At 39.9% G+C, this 20,647-nt stretch overlaps 1 protein-coding gene across 2 annotated transcripts in view; it reads right to left on the reverse strand.

Moving 5' to 3' along the window:
* PDS5A (PDS5 cohesin associated factor A) overlaps positions 1 to 14,611 on the reverse strand; it is a 78,513-nt gene extending 63,902 nt beyond the window's left edge. For both annotated transcript variants that reach the window (XM_065836134.2, XM_065836133.2), the window contains exons 1-2: positions 14,444 to 14,611; positions 13,487 to 13,657 (exon numbers count right to left, since the gene is read on the reverse strand). In XM_065836134.2, coding sequence (XP_065692206.1) covers positions 13,487 to 13,657; positions 14,444 to 14,470 — 198 coding nt within the window. In that variant the 5' untranslated portion in view covers positions 14,471 to 14,611. The remainder of the gene's footprint in view (positions 1 to 13,486; positions 13,658 to 14,443) is intronic.
* Positions 14,612 to 20,647: the final 6,036 nt, after the last annotated feature.

A 20,647-nucleotide genomic window follows, 5' to 3' on the forward strand; every position in this document is an offset into this window, starting at 1 on the left:
ACTGATCACACACAGGGTTAACTTGATAGCTGTAAAATCACAGAGTAACATACAAATTAGATGGTGGCCACCTGCGTACAGTTGACACTGAGCCTACAACATTTGTTTTGAATTTGCTTAGGAGCTGCTTTTGGATGTCAAAAGGAGGATTTCAGAAGACAGTCAATCAATTCTTGTGACAGTTTTGCATGCATTCTGATCTGAATTAAAGCAGCGTACAGTCAGTGTACAGCAAAATTGATATTAGCCTTCACCTAGCTTCCGTTTGCAACATGATTATTATCTACAATCAATGTACCAAACTTTCTTTGGGCTTATCAAGCCTCTGAACATTCAATTCATCGGTCATGAATGGTATCAGGTATTCACAAGTTTATTCTTTCTTTCATATATCAAAGACTTGAAAGGTACTTAGAGAGTCTGAATGAAGACTCACTTGAGGTCTCCAGAATTTATTCACAAACAAAAAGACTAAACCCCAGTATATTACTGACTGGTGAATATATGCAAAGCATATCCACACATTAATTTCTTGAGCATTATTTTGAAGCTTTCTGAATCGAAGATTACAAATAAAGTTATACTTTAATAATAATACAAAATGAAACAACTAAAACCAACAAGCCACAAACCCACTCAATAATGTAAGATGAAATCAAATTATTTCAAAGTAAAGATTTGGATAATCAAAATTATCCATACCACTTCATGCAGCTATTTTCATAGCAGTTTCCATGTACAAACAAATTACTACTAGAAAAACGGGTGCTAAGGTTGGCTGAAGTTTGACAACTACAGAATTTCAATGCATACACCACCACAAAAGAGCAAGCTCCTTGTAAACACTTGCCTATTCAAAGAAAAAACAAAATGATGTTCAAACATTTTTCAACAGCAGCCAGATTTCCGGCCTACCAAGGAGTCCTTAACAATATATTCTGCACACCTCTCAGGCCCTGAAGTGTAAGAAATACACGTTAAAGAAGAAGAGTTCTCACTCTCTATGAATAATTTGTAAGATCTCCATGTGCAACAGTAAACAGCTACGAGCCCTATGGAGTGTTAATAATGTTGGCTTTGGGATGACACAAAGAAAATATTCTACTACTTGCATTTTATCAGTTCATGCTTGGGGGAGAGGAAGCTATTTATGGTGCCTGTCTGCTGGGTAGTACACTTTTTTTTGCACGTGTTATTATTTGGAAATAAAAGATTCATTTCTGTGTATATATGCACACACATATTCCCCTACAGACAAATATACATCCTGTGAGTTAGTGCAAGTCTTTGTTTAAAGAACAATCAACTACAGCAGGCATTAGGAGGGAAAAAAAAAAAAAAAAAAGAAATAAAAAAAAAAAAGAATGAGAGTTGGCATGAAGACAAATCTGTCTGCAAGCACTGGCCTGTACTGCCTGCTCTAGTTCAAGTCACAGCACAAGACTCAGTAGTCTGGACTGCAGAACAGGAAAAGACCAGTCGAAACATCAAAGATCACATCTCGTAATCATAATAGTGGTACAGAACTGTGAGCCATCAGGCTTGGGGAGGCCTGAAAAACACTGAAACCTCGAATTCCTTCTTTTGTACAAATGGGAAAGGCAATAAGGGGAAAAAAAGAGGAAAGTGAATGTTCTTAAAAAAAGGAAAAGCATGTGTAAGCACCTCTCACTAAATATTACCAGATCAGTTCTGAATTCCAATGCAAAATCAATTTATTTTGAAAGCAATCATGTATTAAGATAAATGGTATGATCTATTACAGCAGTCAGTCAGCTAAAATATCACAGAATTCATTGTGGATTCCACAACATTCACATTAGTTCAAAATCACTGGCACCAGCACAATCTACACGTTTACATACGAAAACGGCACTGATTCCCATTATTTCTAACCAGAGAACATTCTCTTCTGTATCTTCAGTTTCTTTTCAGACATGGAAGAGTAGCATATCATTCACACACTTGTATTTGCGGCTCTCTGAAACAAGGGACTCACTTCATTTCGTATACACGTACTGTCTCACCAAATTGGGGGAGTGAGGGGTGTCTGTAGAATTTCTCAGGGTGCAGTTTTACAGCAGTGTAAGTCAACTCAAATCTGTCAGACCTGTCCCTCCATTACTCCAGCAGGCATGCAACTAATGAGTGACACTACTGAAAAATCCCTTTTTCTGGTCAGGTTACTTTTCAGATAGATCTGCTTCTGGAACCAGCTCACTACGTGGCTGTAAAAATGCACAGGGGAGGGTGGGACTGCTTCAGTCCAATCTTATGGTGCAGTTTAATGAATCTTTAAGTTGATTTAATGCCAAATCAAATGAACACAGTGTTCCAAATTAAGCTGTCACTGCAAGTAACAGTTCTACCACCCCAAGATGGTCATACAGCTTCTGCCAGCATAAGGAGGGCGTAGAAGGTGACTGCTTGAATTACAGTGATCCAAATTAAAACTAACCTGGAAAAAAAAAAAAAAAAAAAAGAAAAAGTGGTTTTTGAGCAGGATCACTTCCATAATCCAGCACGTGGAAAAGGACGGCCCACAAGCAAGCAAGGGTACTTCACTGGCTCAAAGCGTCAGCTTTGGTGTTCGTGCTTCCATGCATACCAGCAGAGTGAAGCATATCAGGGTCTGACTCAGGGCAATCCTCCAGCTACTGGTGCAGTAACTCCATCCTTTCCAAATATACTATTTTCCCCCTCCTTGCCTACAGTCACTATGTGCCTCTATTTTTTTACTTTTCTCCTCTTACTCTTCACAGACTTGATTTGTTTCTATGGCCTTGAGAGTGCTGCTGACTCAAATAAGGCAAACGACTTTGAATCGTTATTCTCCCTGAACAGCACAGGCAGCAGGGTGAAGATGAGTAACTGTTTCCTTCAGCAGCAACGTCAACATGAGAGTACTCAAACTAGTAAGGTACAACAGTGACAGGATGACAAGCTTCCAAAACACAGTTCTGGCACTCTTTAAAGAGGACGTGCATTTTTTTAGGTTTAGATAAACTAACCTGCTTTCGACTATGTTAAAACACCCACTATGCAGGTCAGCTCAGGTTACTATTCTGACTCGCAATATTCTGCAGAACTAACCTGTCACTACTTACTCCTCCACCTTTTCACCTTCCTGATGAAATTATTTTTACACAGTTTTGTTTTCTAGCAGAAGATTGACAAAGATGATGAAAAGCAGTGGGGAAACCCTCAGCAAATTCTCTGTAAATGCTAGTAATTGATATTTTCCTTATTTCTAAAATTTTGAGGTTAGTTTTAAAATTAATTTTATGGGGATATTGCATGATGCCAGGCTTTTAACTGAAGTGTTGACAGACATTAGATAGTATACAGAAACTTGAACTCAGCACAGCCCACATACAGACTGAAGTTGGAGTGACTCTGAAGAGTCTCAAGATGCTGTGAATTAGGGCACACTTCCATGGTACGACTCCTCAGGAGGCAGAGCCGGTGTAAGGGAGCCCCTGCAGATATCTCTCAAACCAGGTCCACTGCTAGATAAAATGTAGTGGGGAACTCCATCCTCACAGGTGTATATGGGGATCAGAAACTAATTTCAGCATCAGAAATGGACTGGCATACAGAGCTGCAACTCTAGGATAAGTAATGCTTTAAATTTACGTAACAAACAACTCAGAACAGAATGCTCCAATTTGCACAAGAACCTAAACTAAGAACAATAAGCAAAGATGTCAAAATTAAACACAATTAAATGGCAGCCTTTTGATTTTGTAATCTGACTGAAGGTGTTTTAACCTTTAAGGGGAAACAAAGGCTAGGATTGAAAGAACGTAACTTTGGAAAACATTACATGCCACCACGGGTTTCCCAGCTGAGGTTTAGAAACATAGTCTTTAACTTGGTTTTCACTCCCAGTTCAAAGAGATTTTTTTAACAACTTATTAGGTTTTCTCCTGACCTACTTCCAGTTGTATCAATGCATATATATTCTACAAAGATAGAGTTTTAGTACTTGGTGAACACTCTAATTTCCTAAAGCAAAATTCTTACGATTTTACAGCAGTCCAGACCACCAGTTCCAACTGGAACAAAGCTGAAATCTTATTTCCAGATTTCCCAGTTTCCCTCAGGCTGCAGAGTTGTGCCTACTTCCATATTCTACATACATTTTCTAAGAAAAAAATGTCACTAACAACTCATAAATGCAACTCCTATACCTTCATCTACTGACTTCACACAAGCAAAAATAGTACTACTTTTCTTGCCACTGGAATTTTACTGGTGACAGCAGAAGTGAAAGCTTTAGAGAAGAGATGGATTAGTTTATTTTCAGGAATAGTGACACATGCCAACTACATTTACACAGGGTGGCTGAATAAGGTATTTAAATTAACATTTTTCAGCAAAAAGCTTTAAAGTTGCCTTGCATTTCTTTGTTTTGCTTTGTAAGATAATGAATGTTAGCTCTGCAGCAATTCAGTACTGAGAAAGAACCACCTGTCAAAAAACAAACATAGGGAGTAACCTTTTCCACCTCCCCCCAGAATGCTGAATTCTAATCCTACCATCAAAAGTAAGTATTGAGTTTATTTCATTCTTATTACTGCAGAAGCTTAAGAATAAACTTCCCTTCACTTATCCCAAACTACATTGCATCACTGTGTGAACAAAGGTGCATAATTTCCGAATGATTCCTCTTCACTCTTTCATGTAAACAAAGTTTTTAGAGAAAAATTGTATCCTTTCTAACTGACTAGGACATCAGGATTAAATCCCACAGAAAGGCACCGCAGTCAGTGAAAGTTAAGTGATCAAGTATCAGGTTATACTCTTTCACATCACAAGAAAATAATGTTTTTTATATTCTTCAAACTCTAATTTCAAATAAGCCCCTATTAAATTTTTACTATGGTTTGATTAAATTTCAATAATGAGTTTATTATGGAGAACCTTTACTTGACTTTGGATAATTAAGCGCATTAATATATTTTCAAATAGTAACAGAAGAACACAGTTAAAACACAAAATATTAAAATAGCGGGACGTACCCTACTTTGACTACTCCACCCATCTGAAGGTGGAGTAAAAGCTGTAAAGGGAATATCCAACATAATGTTCATTAAATTGGTAACAAAAGTCAATCAGTTTGTTTTCAACGAGCAACTTAAACTTCTTTTCACATCCACATGATAGCTCAAACCGTAGACTTTATTTATATTAAGCACTTCCTAATTCAACTCTACTTTCACTACACAATTTTGCTTCGGCATTTGCAACACCATCATGATTCTAAGCAGCCAAAATACTGAAAAAAAAAAAAAAAAAAAGAAGAAAAATATTATAGAAAACACTAACTAAAGAACATGGTAATCATCTTTTGAGATTTTTAGCTACTTTTGAGTGGTTTGGTTTTGTTTCTTTTTTTCCTCCCTTCTCTTTTTCATTTTTGCTTTACCCTTTCTGTAACAGCATGTCACATATAAAATATTCATCAAGATGATCAAGGAGTGAAGGTATCATTTTTAGTTTTAGCCAGCAAAGAAGGGGGTAGGGAGACGCCAGAAATATTTGATTTCTCCAAACTCCTTTTAAAAGGTTCTTTCTCCTTCTCTTTCATCTGCAATGTCTGTATCACTTCAAAAATAATTTGTAAATAGAGAAGACATATGTCTCTTTAATGTTCATGAATGTATTTTGCCAGTACAAAACTTTTCCTTTGTTTCAACACTTTGGAAAGTTTTTATAAATCTCCTAGAGAGAGATGTCATAATTTATACCATAACATATTAAAATACAACACTAAAAACATAAAATAAAGCCTAAAATTGCTAATGACTACACCAGTGTTTCAGCAAAGGTGACAAGGTCTACTCATGGAAGACAACAGAGTACCATTAAGATTGGATAATATTATTGAACAACTCGAAAGAAATAGGAACTCACTCGAGAATAAGTAAGACATTTAAAAGGCTGACCAGTCTTTGCAATGAGTACATTTGAGTGGATTTTTCCCCCCACTGTGGCTGCAAAACTGATCCTAACCCTGCAAGCTCTGACATCTCCATCAGGTAAGCACATATCAACTGTCTCAAACAAAACATAGGTTTAGGATATCCCATGCTATCTAAGTACCACAAAGTTTTCAACCTTTCTTTCTAAGCAGGAACATACTTGGTGCCAATTTTATCTTTGTTTACCTTTAACAGTACTTCATCATGCTTAAGACATCTTTGCAACAGCCAAATTCTGATGTCAGCACAGCAGTGGGAATATAGTTCATTAGTTTACTGCAGCTGTAGAGCCAGCAAACACACATTGCTTTGAGTGACACCAATAATAAGCATGTGTTTTAGATTTCTGCATAACAATGGTGATTAAGAAGATATTGCAGTCTGGAAAAATTTCATATACAAAGAACACTTAACATAGACTGGAGACCAGACAAAAGTTTAGGGTTTTTTAACTACAAAAATGGCTATAATATGTACTGTGTCTGTTGTTCTGCTTTTTGGTAGCAAAAGATGCACACAGACATTAAGCAGACAAAATAATATTAATTCATTCAAGTAAGCAAGGAAGAAAAGTAACCTCAGATAATGTTTGATCTCATTTCCTATCAATCATCTCCATATTACTGTCTGCAAACCAATGGATATTTTTTCTTTCACTTCATAGCACTGTTGTGAGATTAACACTTAACTGATGAGTCTTTTAGCATAGTTAAGGCTCCCGATATTTTGCAAACCTACGCATACAAACTCCTCATGAGAATGCAGGGATATGTCAAGAATTTTGTATCCAAACTTTATTTATAATACTTGAATACAGAAGAAATATCCCACATCACCCACCTAAAGCAAGTGATTTGTTTGATTAAAGCATGTTACTTATCTCTAAATAAAGCATTGGTTCAGCCCTGCTCTGCTGCAACCTGCCAGTATAAACCTAAGAAATATTTAACCTTCAACGGTTTTTAAAGTTTCAGTTTCAATTAGTGTTCTTTCTTCCGGAGAGGTTGCAAAACCAAAAATTTCTAATTTACTATGTCATTCATTATTTTCTAGGCTTTTATCACAATAGCTCTTATTCATCTCTTTTCCAAGGTAAAGAATCCTATACTTCTCAAACCTCCAGTCAGACTCCTCAGTCCTAATGTTAATATGGTACCTGGTAAGTGATTACATACTCCTTTTTCTTTTTTTCTTTTCTTAAAAACAAACAAAAAACTTGAAGCCACTACTTCGTTCAGTCCACAGAAAGAACTTGCTCTGGAGTTAATCGAGGTTGTCTGGTAGAGGAGTGTATTGCCCAAAGGACACCTTCCTTATTTATTGAAGCTGGGAGACTATAACTGATGGAAAATATCGCAGGAAATGAATGCCTTGTTTTGAAACAGTTAAGCCTGAAGACCTGCATGCTAGCCTCCCACCTCTTACAAAGTTTCTACATGATGCCTGTTAAACAATCTATAACAAAGTTTTCACAGAAAATGTTTGTCATTTTCTGGGTTCTTCAGCAGAGATGATGAGGCCAGGCTTACACAAGTACTACGCACCCAGAAATACAACTGAAACCAAAGGAACTTGTAGATTGAACATGTAAAGAACAACAGAATGCACAGTCACTTCAGAAGTCACATTTTAGAAATGCCAAATCATGTATATGAAGCCAGCTTACATTCCTTGTGTTTGGGTATGGTGTTTTTTTCCTTACAGTAGCTCTTCAGTTCTGCATCTTTTAAATTGTTATTAACATCATGTTCTCACCTCACAAAAAAGGATTAGCACAAGAATAAGATCAATAATTGTTTGAGTTTCGTAACAGAATAAATGAGAGCGTAACTTCTCAGCTACTGTGTTCATTTTGGTGGTCAGTTATCAGAACTTATCATTCCTAATTCAGCAACCTCTATTTTTCTCCCTTCCAAATTGTGCTTCTTTTATTTCACAATATATTTATCTTCTTGTTGCCAGGAAACCATTAGAATAATATTGTACATGTGAAATTGCCATTAATTACTGATGCACTTGTAACAAAAGAAAATTATCAGACACAAAAACAAAGGGTCTCGTCATCAATCATCTTGAAATTAAGTAACATCTGGGTGAACTGGGTGAGCCTACATGGTCTGTGTCTCTAAGGATTGATTAAATTGGGACATTCACAAAGCAAACAGCTATTATTCCATTGGAAAAAAAATCAGAACAAGATTTCTTCTTCTCTGACTAGTGGCCTGTCCTAGTTAATGAAAAACTTGATTGTTACAAGAGTCAAACTAATTAAAATGATTAAACTATGAGCAAAATCAAATTAGAAATTGCGCTTTAGGCTTATGTGGCCAGCAATAGCTCAAGAACATTGCAAACTGCAGTCTGCAGTTAAATACAATTAATGGAAATTTTAAAATTTTTAGAATAATTAACTGTGGATCATTTCTGTAACCTGGCTACATGACCTTCACAAAAATACTTATAATTCTTAAATGTAAGCATGTAAGTACATGCAAGTCAGAGGTCTAAGCCATGAAAATACACGTCATCTAAGTCTTGCCAGCAAACAGTATTTATTAAATAATACAATTCAACATACTTAATATGCATACCTTTTCTCCTCATGCATACCAAATTCTAGTGTATGACACAACATAAAACAGATTTTCTTCTCCCAGATCATACTCCAATTTAGCCTTTTTAGTTTTCCTCAAAAATAACTACTCAAGCATAGCCAGGTCAGGTCAGAGGTCCATCTAAACACACAACCTCAGAGAGCTGCCATCAACTCATGCAGAAATACCAGCTTGAGTAAAAAGCATCTTTTTTTTTTTTTTCCCTCTCACATACCTTCAGTCTACACCAAAACATTTAAGTAGCAAAAAACCCAGCCTTTCTCTACTATAACATCATGTAACAGATGCCTAAAAAACACCTGTGCATAATATGACAAATGACTAGCATTAGCTATTTCTAGTGATACGAGGATAACCTTCCAAAGATAAAGGCCCAACTACAAAGAGGCCAACATCTCCTAACCAGAGGAACATGCAGAAAGACAATGGGAAGAAGGAGAGGGAGTGCTTGTTTCACTCTGGCACAAATACATATCAGATAACTAAGAAATGCCATGGGACAAGATAAGGAAGGCTTCAAGGCACACTAGGAGTGCCAGCTTCTCCAGGCGATCACAAGCTAGGCCTCAGGGTGGGGTGGCAGGGAGAGAAGTGAGGAGAAGGTGTGTGTGAGGGGGTTGGAAATCAAAAGATTTTCACAGAAAAGGCCTTGCCAGACTGTCACCATGAGAAAAGCAACAAGACTATTGGACAGACTGAAAAGCATAAGAAAAAAAATCACTCCTCAAACCAAACAAAAATAAAACCAAAAGCAACAGGAAACATGATACTAACCCCAGCTATGATAAAGAAGAACTACATTGACGTCAATAAATTATAGCCTATAAAACTCCTGATTTCACAAAGACAGGTTTTTTTACACTTTGTTAAACATTTCTGTGTGGAAACTAATTTATCACTCCTTTTCCTTTCAACAGTTTCAGAAACCTCCTCCTTTTAGGGGCCGGGGGGGGAAGCACTTTCATATCTTCAGCATCTGATTAAAATTCAGCTTCTATGAATTAGCGTTGCTTACACTGATATCTAAATGTAAAATAAAACTCTGCACTATAAATGTCATCAATTTTTCTACAAACTTGTCATACATTTTACCAAACTGTGTAGTTGTTGGTATAAAGCTGTATCTCAACTTGTCATTGTGCATTATTTCTTTTACTTAAAAAAAAGCAAACCAAAACACAAACAAACAATTATCAGGCCAGACAGACATGGGCACTTCTGCATTGTTTCTGCAAAACTCTCTCAAAAGAAAGAGTTCCAAACTTTCACATTTAAATCAACTCTGAAGTTCTTCAACACTGCCACAGAAAGAAGTTACTTTTTCCCCCCTGCACCAGCACATGCATTTTTGTGAGATCTCACAATAAATCAGAAAAGAACATGATTCAGGCTAAAATTAAGACATGTTTTGGTGGTTTTTTTCCCTTCTAAGTTTTAACCCAGATCTGTTCATCCACCTGTTTTGGCATGTGGCAAAACAAAATGCTTGTAGAGGAAGTACAGAACAGAGGTCGGGACAGGCAGCAGTGGCAGTTCTGGCTTTGCCTACAAAGGCTGTTCTGTCATGATCTGAGAAACACTATGTGTGTTGAATTGATGTGGCTATTTTTAGAATGTCTGACAATTTAGTACACTACTAATAATCTTATTAATAAAGATTACAAGCTTATATATAGATGACATCAAAATATTATCTTGTGACCAAAGAAAATTAAATCTGAGACTTAGTATTTTACTGACAACAACATACAAGTCTAGAGTTTGACAAGGCAGTAACATACAGCCAATTTTGAAAAAAATAAAATCAATAGATAAGCTCTGCAGCAAAGCAGATATTAAGTTTTTGAAACTTCTTTCAACCTTCAACTATCTTATGGGAAGAAATATAATATTGCTAGTACAATTGTTCTCAACTTGTACTGAGTTGCTGGCTCAATTTTGGAACTCAAGGACTACTTATATGCATTAGAGTTGTTTGTTGTTTTCTACTTCTATTGCTTGGTTAAATAAAAGTTATTACCTCTCCTCACAAGCCTTACTGAATTTCCAAGCATTTGACTTACAGCCCTGAAATCAAACACTACATAATATGAACAGTTGTGGTGCAAAGAGGAACATTAGACAAAAAAAACCAAAGAAATCACATTTTGTAGTCTAAGTACAGCAAGCTTCAACTCTGCTATATGCTAGCTGCCTGGTTTGGTTAAACTTAATTGCATCTGTTGAATGGACACTTGTCCCCACCCACAGCACATCACAGTTAAAATCACTTCTTCCATAGCTGAAATTATACATCTAATATTGACCCACTCTAAGAAGGCACCGACCCATCAGTGTAATCTAACACACCAGAAAACACCTTTGACTCCATTAAGCACCGAACTAGTGTTTCATTCATCATACATATGCAATCCAGAGGCTTTTCCTTTCTAAGTCACTTGGAAGGTACATGTTCATTTTAAAATTCTCAATTGTCCATTTTCAAGACAGTGCTAATGTTACCATACAGATATATCAAAACACTGTAAATGAATCTGGCCTACATTTTACTACCCACAACTCCAAGCAGAAGGAGGGAAAGGACAGAAAAACATTCTTTTAAAAAGAAGTCCTTGGCACAAAAGCTGCTGCTCAGGCACTTTGGGACAAGTGCCCAGAATGTCTCAAGTTCCAATAATAAGAAAACCCTTCCTTAAGAGAAGAGGTCTAGACACAAAAATACAGATGTGGTATCAGAAAAGTTGATAATAAGGACACAAATTTGTAACCAATCAAGTTGACCGTGACCTTCTGTAAGGTAAAAGAATTAAAAATTTGCGGGAACTGACCCAAAGCCTGACAGCCAAAACAACAAGTTACATGTTTATCTTCTGTAAGAGACACATAGAGCATCTTTAGATCATACATGGCCAAGAAGGTGGCAAACACCTTACTTCAAGAATTGATTCATGCCTGAATTTGTACATTCCACTAAAGCTGGCTTTTAACATTAAGTCCTACTTAAAGCTGTGCAAAGTTATCCTTTAACTGAACAAAACTTTTTCACACATTTCCATCCCAAGCACTATATCATTATAATATTCCATGTGCCAAAGTGAATTAGTTTTTATAAATCAAGTTGATATAAAGATTTTTATTTCATAAATGAAGATTGTATGTATATCTATGCAAAAACATAGGGAAAAAGCACACTTATTGGTTTAGTTCTAAGGTGTACAGTGCTTCTGATTTTATTGATACTTCAGTAAAGCAAGTATCTGATCAAAAAAATTCCTCAGATTAAGCAGAACCAATAAGAAGGATCTTCCTCTGTCTTTCCAGTGACACTAGGTCACCTAGAAAAGTATTCCCATTTAAAGTTAGTTTACAGTCTTGAGGTCACCTGAATTGCTTAACAGTAGTTCAAGAAAAAACGATGGAAAAAAAAAATCCGCTCTTAGCCTGAAAAGTATGTCCAACACACACATGTGAATTCAGCAAAACATATACACATGATTTTGAAATTCCTGTTATCTAGGAATGGCAAGCTCACCACTCCAAGTTCTCCAACTGGGATAAAATACCCATTTCAATGAGCACCTCAAAAGTGCACTCTATCCCATTCCACACAGACTTTGATTCAAGGTCTCTGTTGAAACAATCAAAACTATAGGATCTTCCCTTGTCACCGACAATATTCCACTGGAATCCTGAAAATACTAGGCTGGACTTGTCCATTCAATAATTTTCAAAATTGTAATTAGAAAGCAAGGCTCGTTTTCAAATCAACAACCGACATTTGTCTGGCTGCTTCAAAAGCAAAGCACAAAGCCTACATTATCTTCACACTTATAGGTAAGAGACTTTTTGATGTACTATCTGACTAGCCAAGATCATGATTTTTATTTTTCAGTCTTTGTGAGGTCACTGTTATGATGAGAAACACATCATCAGATGAGAGAATATTTCCAGTCTCTAAAAAATTATTACTACATCTCCACCCTTGGCATAGGATCAAATCCCAGGTTACGACAACTTTCTGGTCCAAAGACCATGGTGTTAACAAAAGAGCTGTGCCAATATTTGATCAATGGTCAATTTTATTCTCTATTTTCAGTAAAGAGTTAAGAAATACTACCATTGTATCACATTAGTATGTCATGTTTTCAGTGGAAAAAGGGATTAAAAAAAATTAGAGATAAGCCTCACAGTCCCCCAGGATGCTGTCAAGCAAGCAGAGAAGATGCTTTTGTAACAGACTCTTTTGCTTATGAAAATTTAGCAACTTCACCAAGCACCAGTTACACTGAGTAGGAACGCATTGATATGTATTATATCAAACTGCAAAATCTGAGGCAAGTTTTACACAGGAAACAACTTCAAAATTCCATCTACAAACTCCAGAATTTCATCCATGCTGTTTGTGAACACTGTCATCTTTTCAGTCAAGAATACCCTTAACTAGATCTGCTGCTTCTCCTGTTCAACTATTCTTCCTCAAAGTGCTGGAACCCACAAAAACCTAGATTACCATGGAAAATTTTCAGTAACTTATCTTGGAATTATTACTTATGATTCCACTTCAGAACTCTCCCCAAAACTGTGACTGTATTTCACATACAAATCAACAACTTAACGTATCAGCTCTGGCGTTGTGAGAACTCATATGAGTACATTCACAAATTACAAAAATAACTCCTCCTATTTTAAGGAAAAGCAAGGAAATGGCATTCCCATAAAGGTCTGTAGGCTCGAGACATTTTAACTATGACAAGGAAGTGGCATTCCCATAAAGGTCTGCAGGCAAGGAGACGGTTCTCTGGGCAGTTCTCCTTTTCCGTGACAAAACCGTTTACTTTAAGAAGGAAAAGTTGCAAGAAGGTGACGCTAGCCAGGATTGCTCACCTTTAACCGTTTAACCACCTCATCGTTGGTAATTTTGTCCGTAATCTCCTTCACTCCAGGAGGATAGTAGATGATTTTACCGTCGGCAGCAGGTTTTGGTTGGGTAGCAGGGAAGTCCATCCTGGCGCTGCTGGTTATAAACTTTCCTTCTCCACAGTCCTCTACCGGCCTCTATCGGTCAGAAAACAAAAGTTCAGCAGAATGGAGACGACTTTCTAACCCTCTTTTTCCATTTCTCACCCTCATTTCGCAGAAGGCCCCGGTTATCACCCCGTGGGCTGCGCCCCCCGCCGCATCCCCCGCCCCGGGCGGCGCTGCAGCGAGGCCGGGCCCGCGGCCGCTCCTCACAACTCCGGCCCCTCCATTCCCCCGCCGGCGCCTCCTTTCATTGCGGGGCTGCTCCAGCCCAACACTGTTAGTTCGGAACCCACGATTTTACAATGAAATTTCGGGCTCGATCGAAGGATGTCCCAGGGCCGAGGGCCCGTTACGGCCCGAGGAGCGGACGGGCGGGTGCAATTCCCGGCCCCGGGGTGGGTGAGAGCCGGCACACCGGCCCCGGAGCCGGGAGACGAGGCCTAAACAGTTAGGCCTCAAAACTATCAGGAGGCAGAGAAACCAACAGGGGAGGGGGAGGGAGGGAGGGAGGCGGCGGCGGGCACAAACAAAACACCCCCGCCGGCCCCCCCGCCCGGCGCCGAGCCCCCCGTCCGATCCCCCGCGGCGGCGGGAGCCCCCCCGGGGAGGGGGCCAGGCCACTCTCCACTTTCCATTTGTTCCCGCAACTTCATGTCCCCTCAGCCCCTTGCCCGCAGCCCCTCCTCGGCCCGCCGCCCCGCACCCGGCCGGACCCACAAAGAGCCACCCCCAGCTCCGCGCACACACCCCCGCCGGCCGCGGGTGGCGGGGAGGGGGGGAACGGGGACGGAGGGAAGCGGGACCTGGAGCCGCCTTTACCTCATGCAGCTCCGGAAGGTGCAGCATTGAGTAGCCTCCGTGCCGGGTGGTCCTCGCTCTCCGCCGCTGCCCCGGCCGGCCGCTGCCCTGGCTGCTCCCGCCGCCTCCCTGCTCCGCGGTGCGGCGGCGGCTCCTGCTCGGGGAAGGGTGGGGGGAGGGGGAGGCTGCTCGGTGGCGGCGGCGGCGGCTGGGGAGAGGGGGAGGCTCCGGCGGAGCGTGCGCCGCGGGGACACAGTGCCGCTCTCCGTCCGGCCGGGGAAGAACAGCCCGGGAGGAGGCTCTGCGCCGCCCCCCTGCCCGCCCGCCTTCGGGCCTGGGGCCGGGGCCGGGCCCGCAGCGCCGCCCAGCTAGGATCCCCCAGCCCCAGCCCTGGGGCAGGGGCGAGGCCGGCCTGTAAGTCTCCTACCTCGTCGAGCCCCGCGTAGGGCGGCGGCGGGCAGTACCGGGCACGGCCGCCGCAGCGCTACCTCCCGCTTGGCGCCAAAACCCCCGGGGCGGCTGGGCCGGGCGGGCCCCGGCCTGAGGGCCACTTTCCTGACGGGTCTTGGCCCCGCGGGGCTGTGCTGGGCGGCGGGGGGCAGCGGCCAGCTCTGAGGGCGAGGCCTGAGCGGTGTGGGGCCGGCTGCCGGGGAGGGGACCGGCAGGTTCCCGGCTGCAGGGCGGCGGCGCCGTGTGTGGGAAGGAGAGAGACATGTTTGTGCTTCCGCACGGAGCCGGGCTGCCCATGACTGCGCGGGCTCGTCCTGCCGGTCCCTCGGGCAGCTGGTGCCGGTGGTGAGGCCTGGTCTGCGTGATCAACAAGAAAATGGGGGGAAACGGTGTGTGGGGTGGCACGGAGAGGGCTGCGGCGGGCGGGAGGCGTGGGGGAAGAGCAGCATCGACGTCCAAATTTTTCTTCTCAGTGGCAGATGAGTTTCTCATATGTTAATGTATTTATAAATCTCTAGGAGAAACTTAAATATGCAGACGGAAGGAACCATTGCCAGCCAACTCAGGAAATCCTTCCATGCAAAATGTCTTTGTAATTTAATATTCTTTCATATTTCCAAGAGATGGACTATGTCTGGAAAGTCAGTAGCAAAGTGGGATATATTTGTCTGTTTTGAATTTGCGTTATGTGCCCTGCATGTCTGAACTGTAGGTGGCTAGGAAGTTTTCCAGATGCTTGACCTGCTCAGAGAAGGTGCATGACAACCAAAAGATAACTTTTAACTGATCAGGAATAATTTAGGGTCTTCATCTGACTATTCCTGGTTATTCGAGACAGCTAGAAGTATCTTTCTTTGCAGTTTTGAAAGTCTCTTAAGTAGAGTTTTCTATAGAGCAAATGGAAGGCAGGTGGCTGGGAGCAGTCTGCATGGAAGGACGGGTTTCTCTGCAGGGGCTGCGCTTGTGTGACGGGGCCTTGCTGGGCACAGCAGAGGGGCTGGTGTGGCCTGTGGGTCATGCAGGAAACATGCATGAGGGGATGGGAAAGGGGTAAGTAAGTCAGATTATGATAAACTATGCTGAATTTCAGATTTACAAGGTGTGGGAGGAAAACATACGAACGCTAAGGAGCTCTCAGGTACTTCTGCTGTAATAGTAGGTGGGTAGGAAACTTCTCTCACACCTGTGTTCCTTGTTTCCCTTCAGGCTTGTCCTAGGGCAGTTAAAGCCTTGAACGTCCATAGCCTCTGTGAAACCAGCTCTGAAGGATTACAGTGAAAATGAGTAGGAGTTGGAAGGAACACCTAAGAGATTTCAGATACTGATTTGGAAATGTAGAAGGGTGCCACCAGGCAAGGCATTTAAATGTGGCTGTGAGTCCAGGCTTAGATAAAATTCTCTCCAGGCTTAAGGATCGATGGATTGGGGCATTTACAATGGGCAGGTGACCATAAGAATAGGACACACAATTCAGTTTTAACAAGGTTTTACTGATTTAATAAAAAAAGCCAGTGCCAAGTGTTTAATCTTTTTCCTAATCCAAAATTCAGTGGCCGTTTAGATTTGCCTTAGAGCTGAAGTACTCACTAGCTATCAACTGTTATTTGTTGTCAATAAAATAATATGTACTGTCAGAGCTATTATACTTTTTAAAATTAGAGTTTTTGATCATTGCATTTGTTACATTAGGCACCTTTGTTTTCCAAATGAAATTACTAATATAAGTAATTTGGTGTAGATTCCTTACTTTTAATACACTTATATTAACACAATGAATCAGAAACAAATTGTAGAAAAATATTCTGTAACTAAAAAAATGTATCAAAAACCTATATGAGTTGTCTTCAATTTAAATTAAAAAAAGAGAATGTAAGTTAGTAAAAATGATGCAAGAAATAAATTTTAATTGACCTTTGAGTTTTTTAATTACCCAAGCATAAAGCTAGGAAGATGTTAGGCAGGCTTTTCTTTGAACGGAATTGTATTATGGTTGTCATATTCTAGAAATCTGACCTAAGACTCTGAACTTCCTAATTTTTTAACGTTTATTCTTAAATATTGTGTTCTTCTTATTGAAAAGAGGTATTTTATGTATTTCATTAATGTGACCTACAGTGTTATCATGTTTTCTTGTAATCTCGTGGTTACAAGCTTTTTACAAAGGGACACCATCTTTACCTGGAAATCTTTATACAGCAGGTCATGAAGTAGAAATAGGAATTAAAAGGCTACTTGGTTTTAGTCTAAGTTACAGTCAAAACCAGTGCAGAGCCCCTAGCATGTACCTCCAGTCACTTTTATTGTCAACAGAATAAGGTGAACTCTTGCATTCTAAGGCATATGTACACTGTAACTAACATGTAGTTGAATTAAAGTTCTATTTCATCTTTGTCTAGTTGTCTGTGGAGTGCTCTTGGTCTCTTGCAGACTTAAGATAGGTAGTGAAGTTAGCAATTACTGTGGTGTAATGTTTAAAGACTTAAGTCTTGGGATTTCATATCTGTAATGTAACGTGGAAAAAGTCCTGAAATACATCAGTAAAAAGCTGAGTTCACGCTAGATTTCTGCTTTCACAGGCAATGATTAGTCAGCGGTATGAAAATTTTGACCACCCCTCAGTGTCAATGTTATTGGTGTCCTTAGCTATTAAATGCAAGTGCAGTTTCTACTGGTAGACTGTTCACTCCTGGTATCATTTGCTGTCTGACTGTAGGTTCTAGTACCAACACAACCTTGCTGCGTACTGGTGCAAAACTGTCAGAGTGCTCTTAGGATAGCCATTGGTTCAGATACTTTTAGTCAGATATATGGTGTATTGAATGAGAAAAATAATGATCAGCAAAATGGTTGAGAGAGGAGTAGGTGCAATTGTGTAATCATAGGATGATTAGGCAATGGTCCATCTTTTCTCAGAAGAGAAGCAGCAGGGTTTGTACTTCTGCAGCATTTGAAATTCCAAAGGGCTAAAACAAAGCGTGTGGTTCTGATATCACACACAATTAAGGGAGGTATGAATGAACACTTAACTGCCAATTAGCTTGAATATATGCATGGCATTTTCAGAATGTGCAAACATAAAAGCTTCAGATAATCTGACCTGTGGTACTTTTAATCTGAATTGTCCTGAAATCTGCCTGCAGATATGATTACAGCAGCTAGTGTCTGTTTTGTTGCCTTTGCTGGTTTGACCTTCACCCTTCTAATTTCAGCAAGCAGCTGAGTTCTGACTTGGACTCTGCTTCTTGTACAGTTGTAGCCAGGTTCACATGATCCCTTTGGTTTTAATGGATGGCTGTGCCTAATTATAAGAACCAATCCTTTAGTCTTTCCCCAGATTTTATTGAGTCCCTACCTGGACAGATTTATGTTGGAATTTATTTACTTTTACCCCTGATATTTTTATTGGAATGTATTTACTCCAATCTTTTGGTTGGTTGGTTGTTTATTAATGTTTTAGATTACCATTGCAAGTGTAATTTACAAGTTGATGGAAATAAAGGGTGCTGAATGCTCTTGTGGGGCAGTCTTTAGGGCTCCTTCTTTGTATTATAGCAGGAGAGGTTAGAGGAAAGTAGCAAGAAAAGAAAGTGGTGTTTTTACTGGTAAGGGAAATAACTAAACACAAGTTTTTCAGAACAAAACAGCTTTCAGGTGAAACAGAAGAGAGTATGGAGCGATTACTTTAAGCACAGAAAATCCCTTAATTCATGTTGATTTAATTAAGCTATGCACATATCTTTCCAGGAACAGCTTAACTGTTGTCCTCAGGTCTTTGTTAGTACAGTATGCATGGATAGTAATAATGATCAAGAACATATCAAGACACAACAGGGTGTCACAAAGTGTGGAACAAGTTTTATCTGTTAGTCAGCCGGGCAGACAAGTAAGAAATCCTATCTGATGGGTTAGGAAGGCACTTGTCTTCCTAATAATAGCTATGCTCTTGAACACTCCTGCTTTGTAGAACCAGGTGGTAGAGTGTGGTCTTTCACCATTAAATTTTTTAAGTCACAGTCAAAGAGGTCAAGGAGGTGGGGGGGGGGCAAAGCGTAATTACTTGTTTTCAGATCCAGAATTTAGCCAGCTTTTTATATGTAGCAGGTTGCTTCCTAATCATGAATGCTTCCCCCGACCCCTGCTTAGGAAAGCCTGTTTATTTTTTCAATGATACACATTTTTTCCTGCAATACACCAGTTCCTCTGAACTCAGCAAAAATCAAACCCCGAAAAGTATTTTTTTTTTTTGTCCTCAGTTCTGCACAGAAGCTTTCTCTCTTAGCTTTTTGACTTCAGTATTAGTCTTTGTTTCAGGTCATCTTTCCTTCTGTCTGTTGATTCTCTCACGTGCAGTTGCACATAGCTGCTCCAGTTAAAATCTCTCCAAGCTTCCTGCACTGGATCTTCAGATATCCCTGTGGTTTCTAATTAAACTTTGCAGTGTATCATATCTTTGATAACAGCTCCTAATTGTTGTAATGACCTATTTTTAGAAAAGAATTGATGTTTTTTACATCTGCTGTAAATTGAGAACAGTGTTTACACTCACTTGAGTCAAAGGTGGGTTTCTTTGCAATGTGGATTGCCAAAATGAAAGAGCTCCAAAAGGTATCCTATTCCAGAGGGTATTTGTGGTGAAATTACTTTCACCAAAAAACAGACCAAGAAGCGTGTTTTGTCCTGAAAACAGGGACTTAAGTGTGTCTCCCGTGATCTACACTGACAAAGCAAATCCATAAAAGGGTGGAGGAGGACTTGTGTATTATCTCATGAAGACACAAAGGGCTTCTTTGGAAAAGAGAGGGGAATCCCACAACATGCTGACTTTTCATGGAGTGCCACCAGTTCTGAATAAAGGGAAGGACCCAATACTGTCTGGATGGTAAACTCATTTGAAACGGATCACTTGCTGTAATCTGTCTAAATGTTATTTTGCTCTGGTTTTGGTAAGGAGGGCTTTCTCCTGTGCTGTCTGAAAATGTCTCGGAGATAGGGCAGTTGTGGTATCAAGGCACGTTCAGAAATGACAAAGGTTTGTCATTGTCAATATATTTAAAGCCATTGTGGAAAAGTGGATACCTGTAAATACATTTGTAATTTACAAAGTACTGTATTGACAGAACAACTACACTTGTCTCCTTTGCTTGCAAGTAATGTTATTGGCACCTGCATTTTGGTGGTTTCATATGAGAATTTTTACAAGCCTCCTTGATCTGTTGCTAGTCTTGAGCATCCAGAAACTGAAGTCACAGCAGCCCACTGTGTGCCATCTATCCACCTCCTTTCTAGCTGTTCTGTATTATGATGACTTGTCACTATTCACTCCATAATTACATTCTCAAGGTTATTTCCATCTCTACTCCTGATGTGTCCAAATCACATACATTTACACCAATTCATTTCTGACACCCATGTCTACTTTCCTCTGATAATATATTTAATATGAGCATTTATAGTCTTTTCTGCCCAGGAGATATGCAAGTGTCTTCACTTGCACCACTTCTCAAAAGCTTCAATTTTCTTCCTGTCACTATCAATAATTTCTCAGAATTCACATTCCTAAGTTGCTACAGCAAAAAATTAAGTATTTCATCAGTCAAATATTTCTACTTTTTTGAGGTGAAATGGGTGTTTTTTAAGGTTTTTATATGGGAAACCATGGATGGATCAACTATTCTTCCAATTTTACCAGTTTCTATCAGACAGGTTCCGATTGGATAAATTTGATCCCAGGTAACTGAATGAATGAAGTCTCTGTTGCTAACCATTAAGCATGAA

Source organism: Patagioenas fasciata, chromosome 4, assembly GCF_037038585.1.
Source record: "Patagioenas fasciata isolate bPatFas1 chromosome 4, bPatFas1.hap1, whole genome shotgun sequence".
In the NCBI taxonomy this organism is placed as follows: domain Eukaryota; kingdom Metazoa; phylum Chordata; class Aves; order Columbiformes; family Columbidae; genus Patagioenas; species Patagioenas fasciata.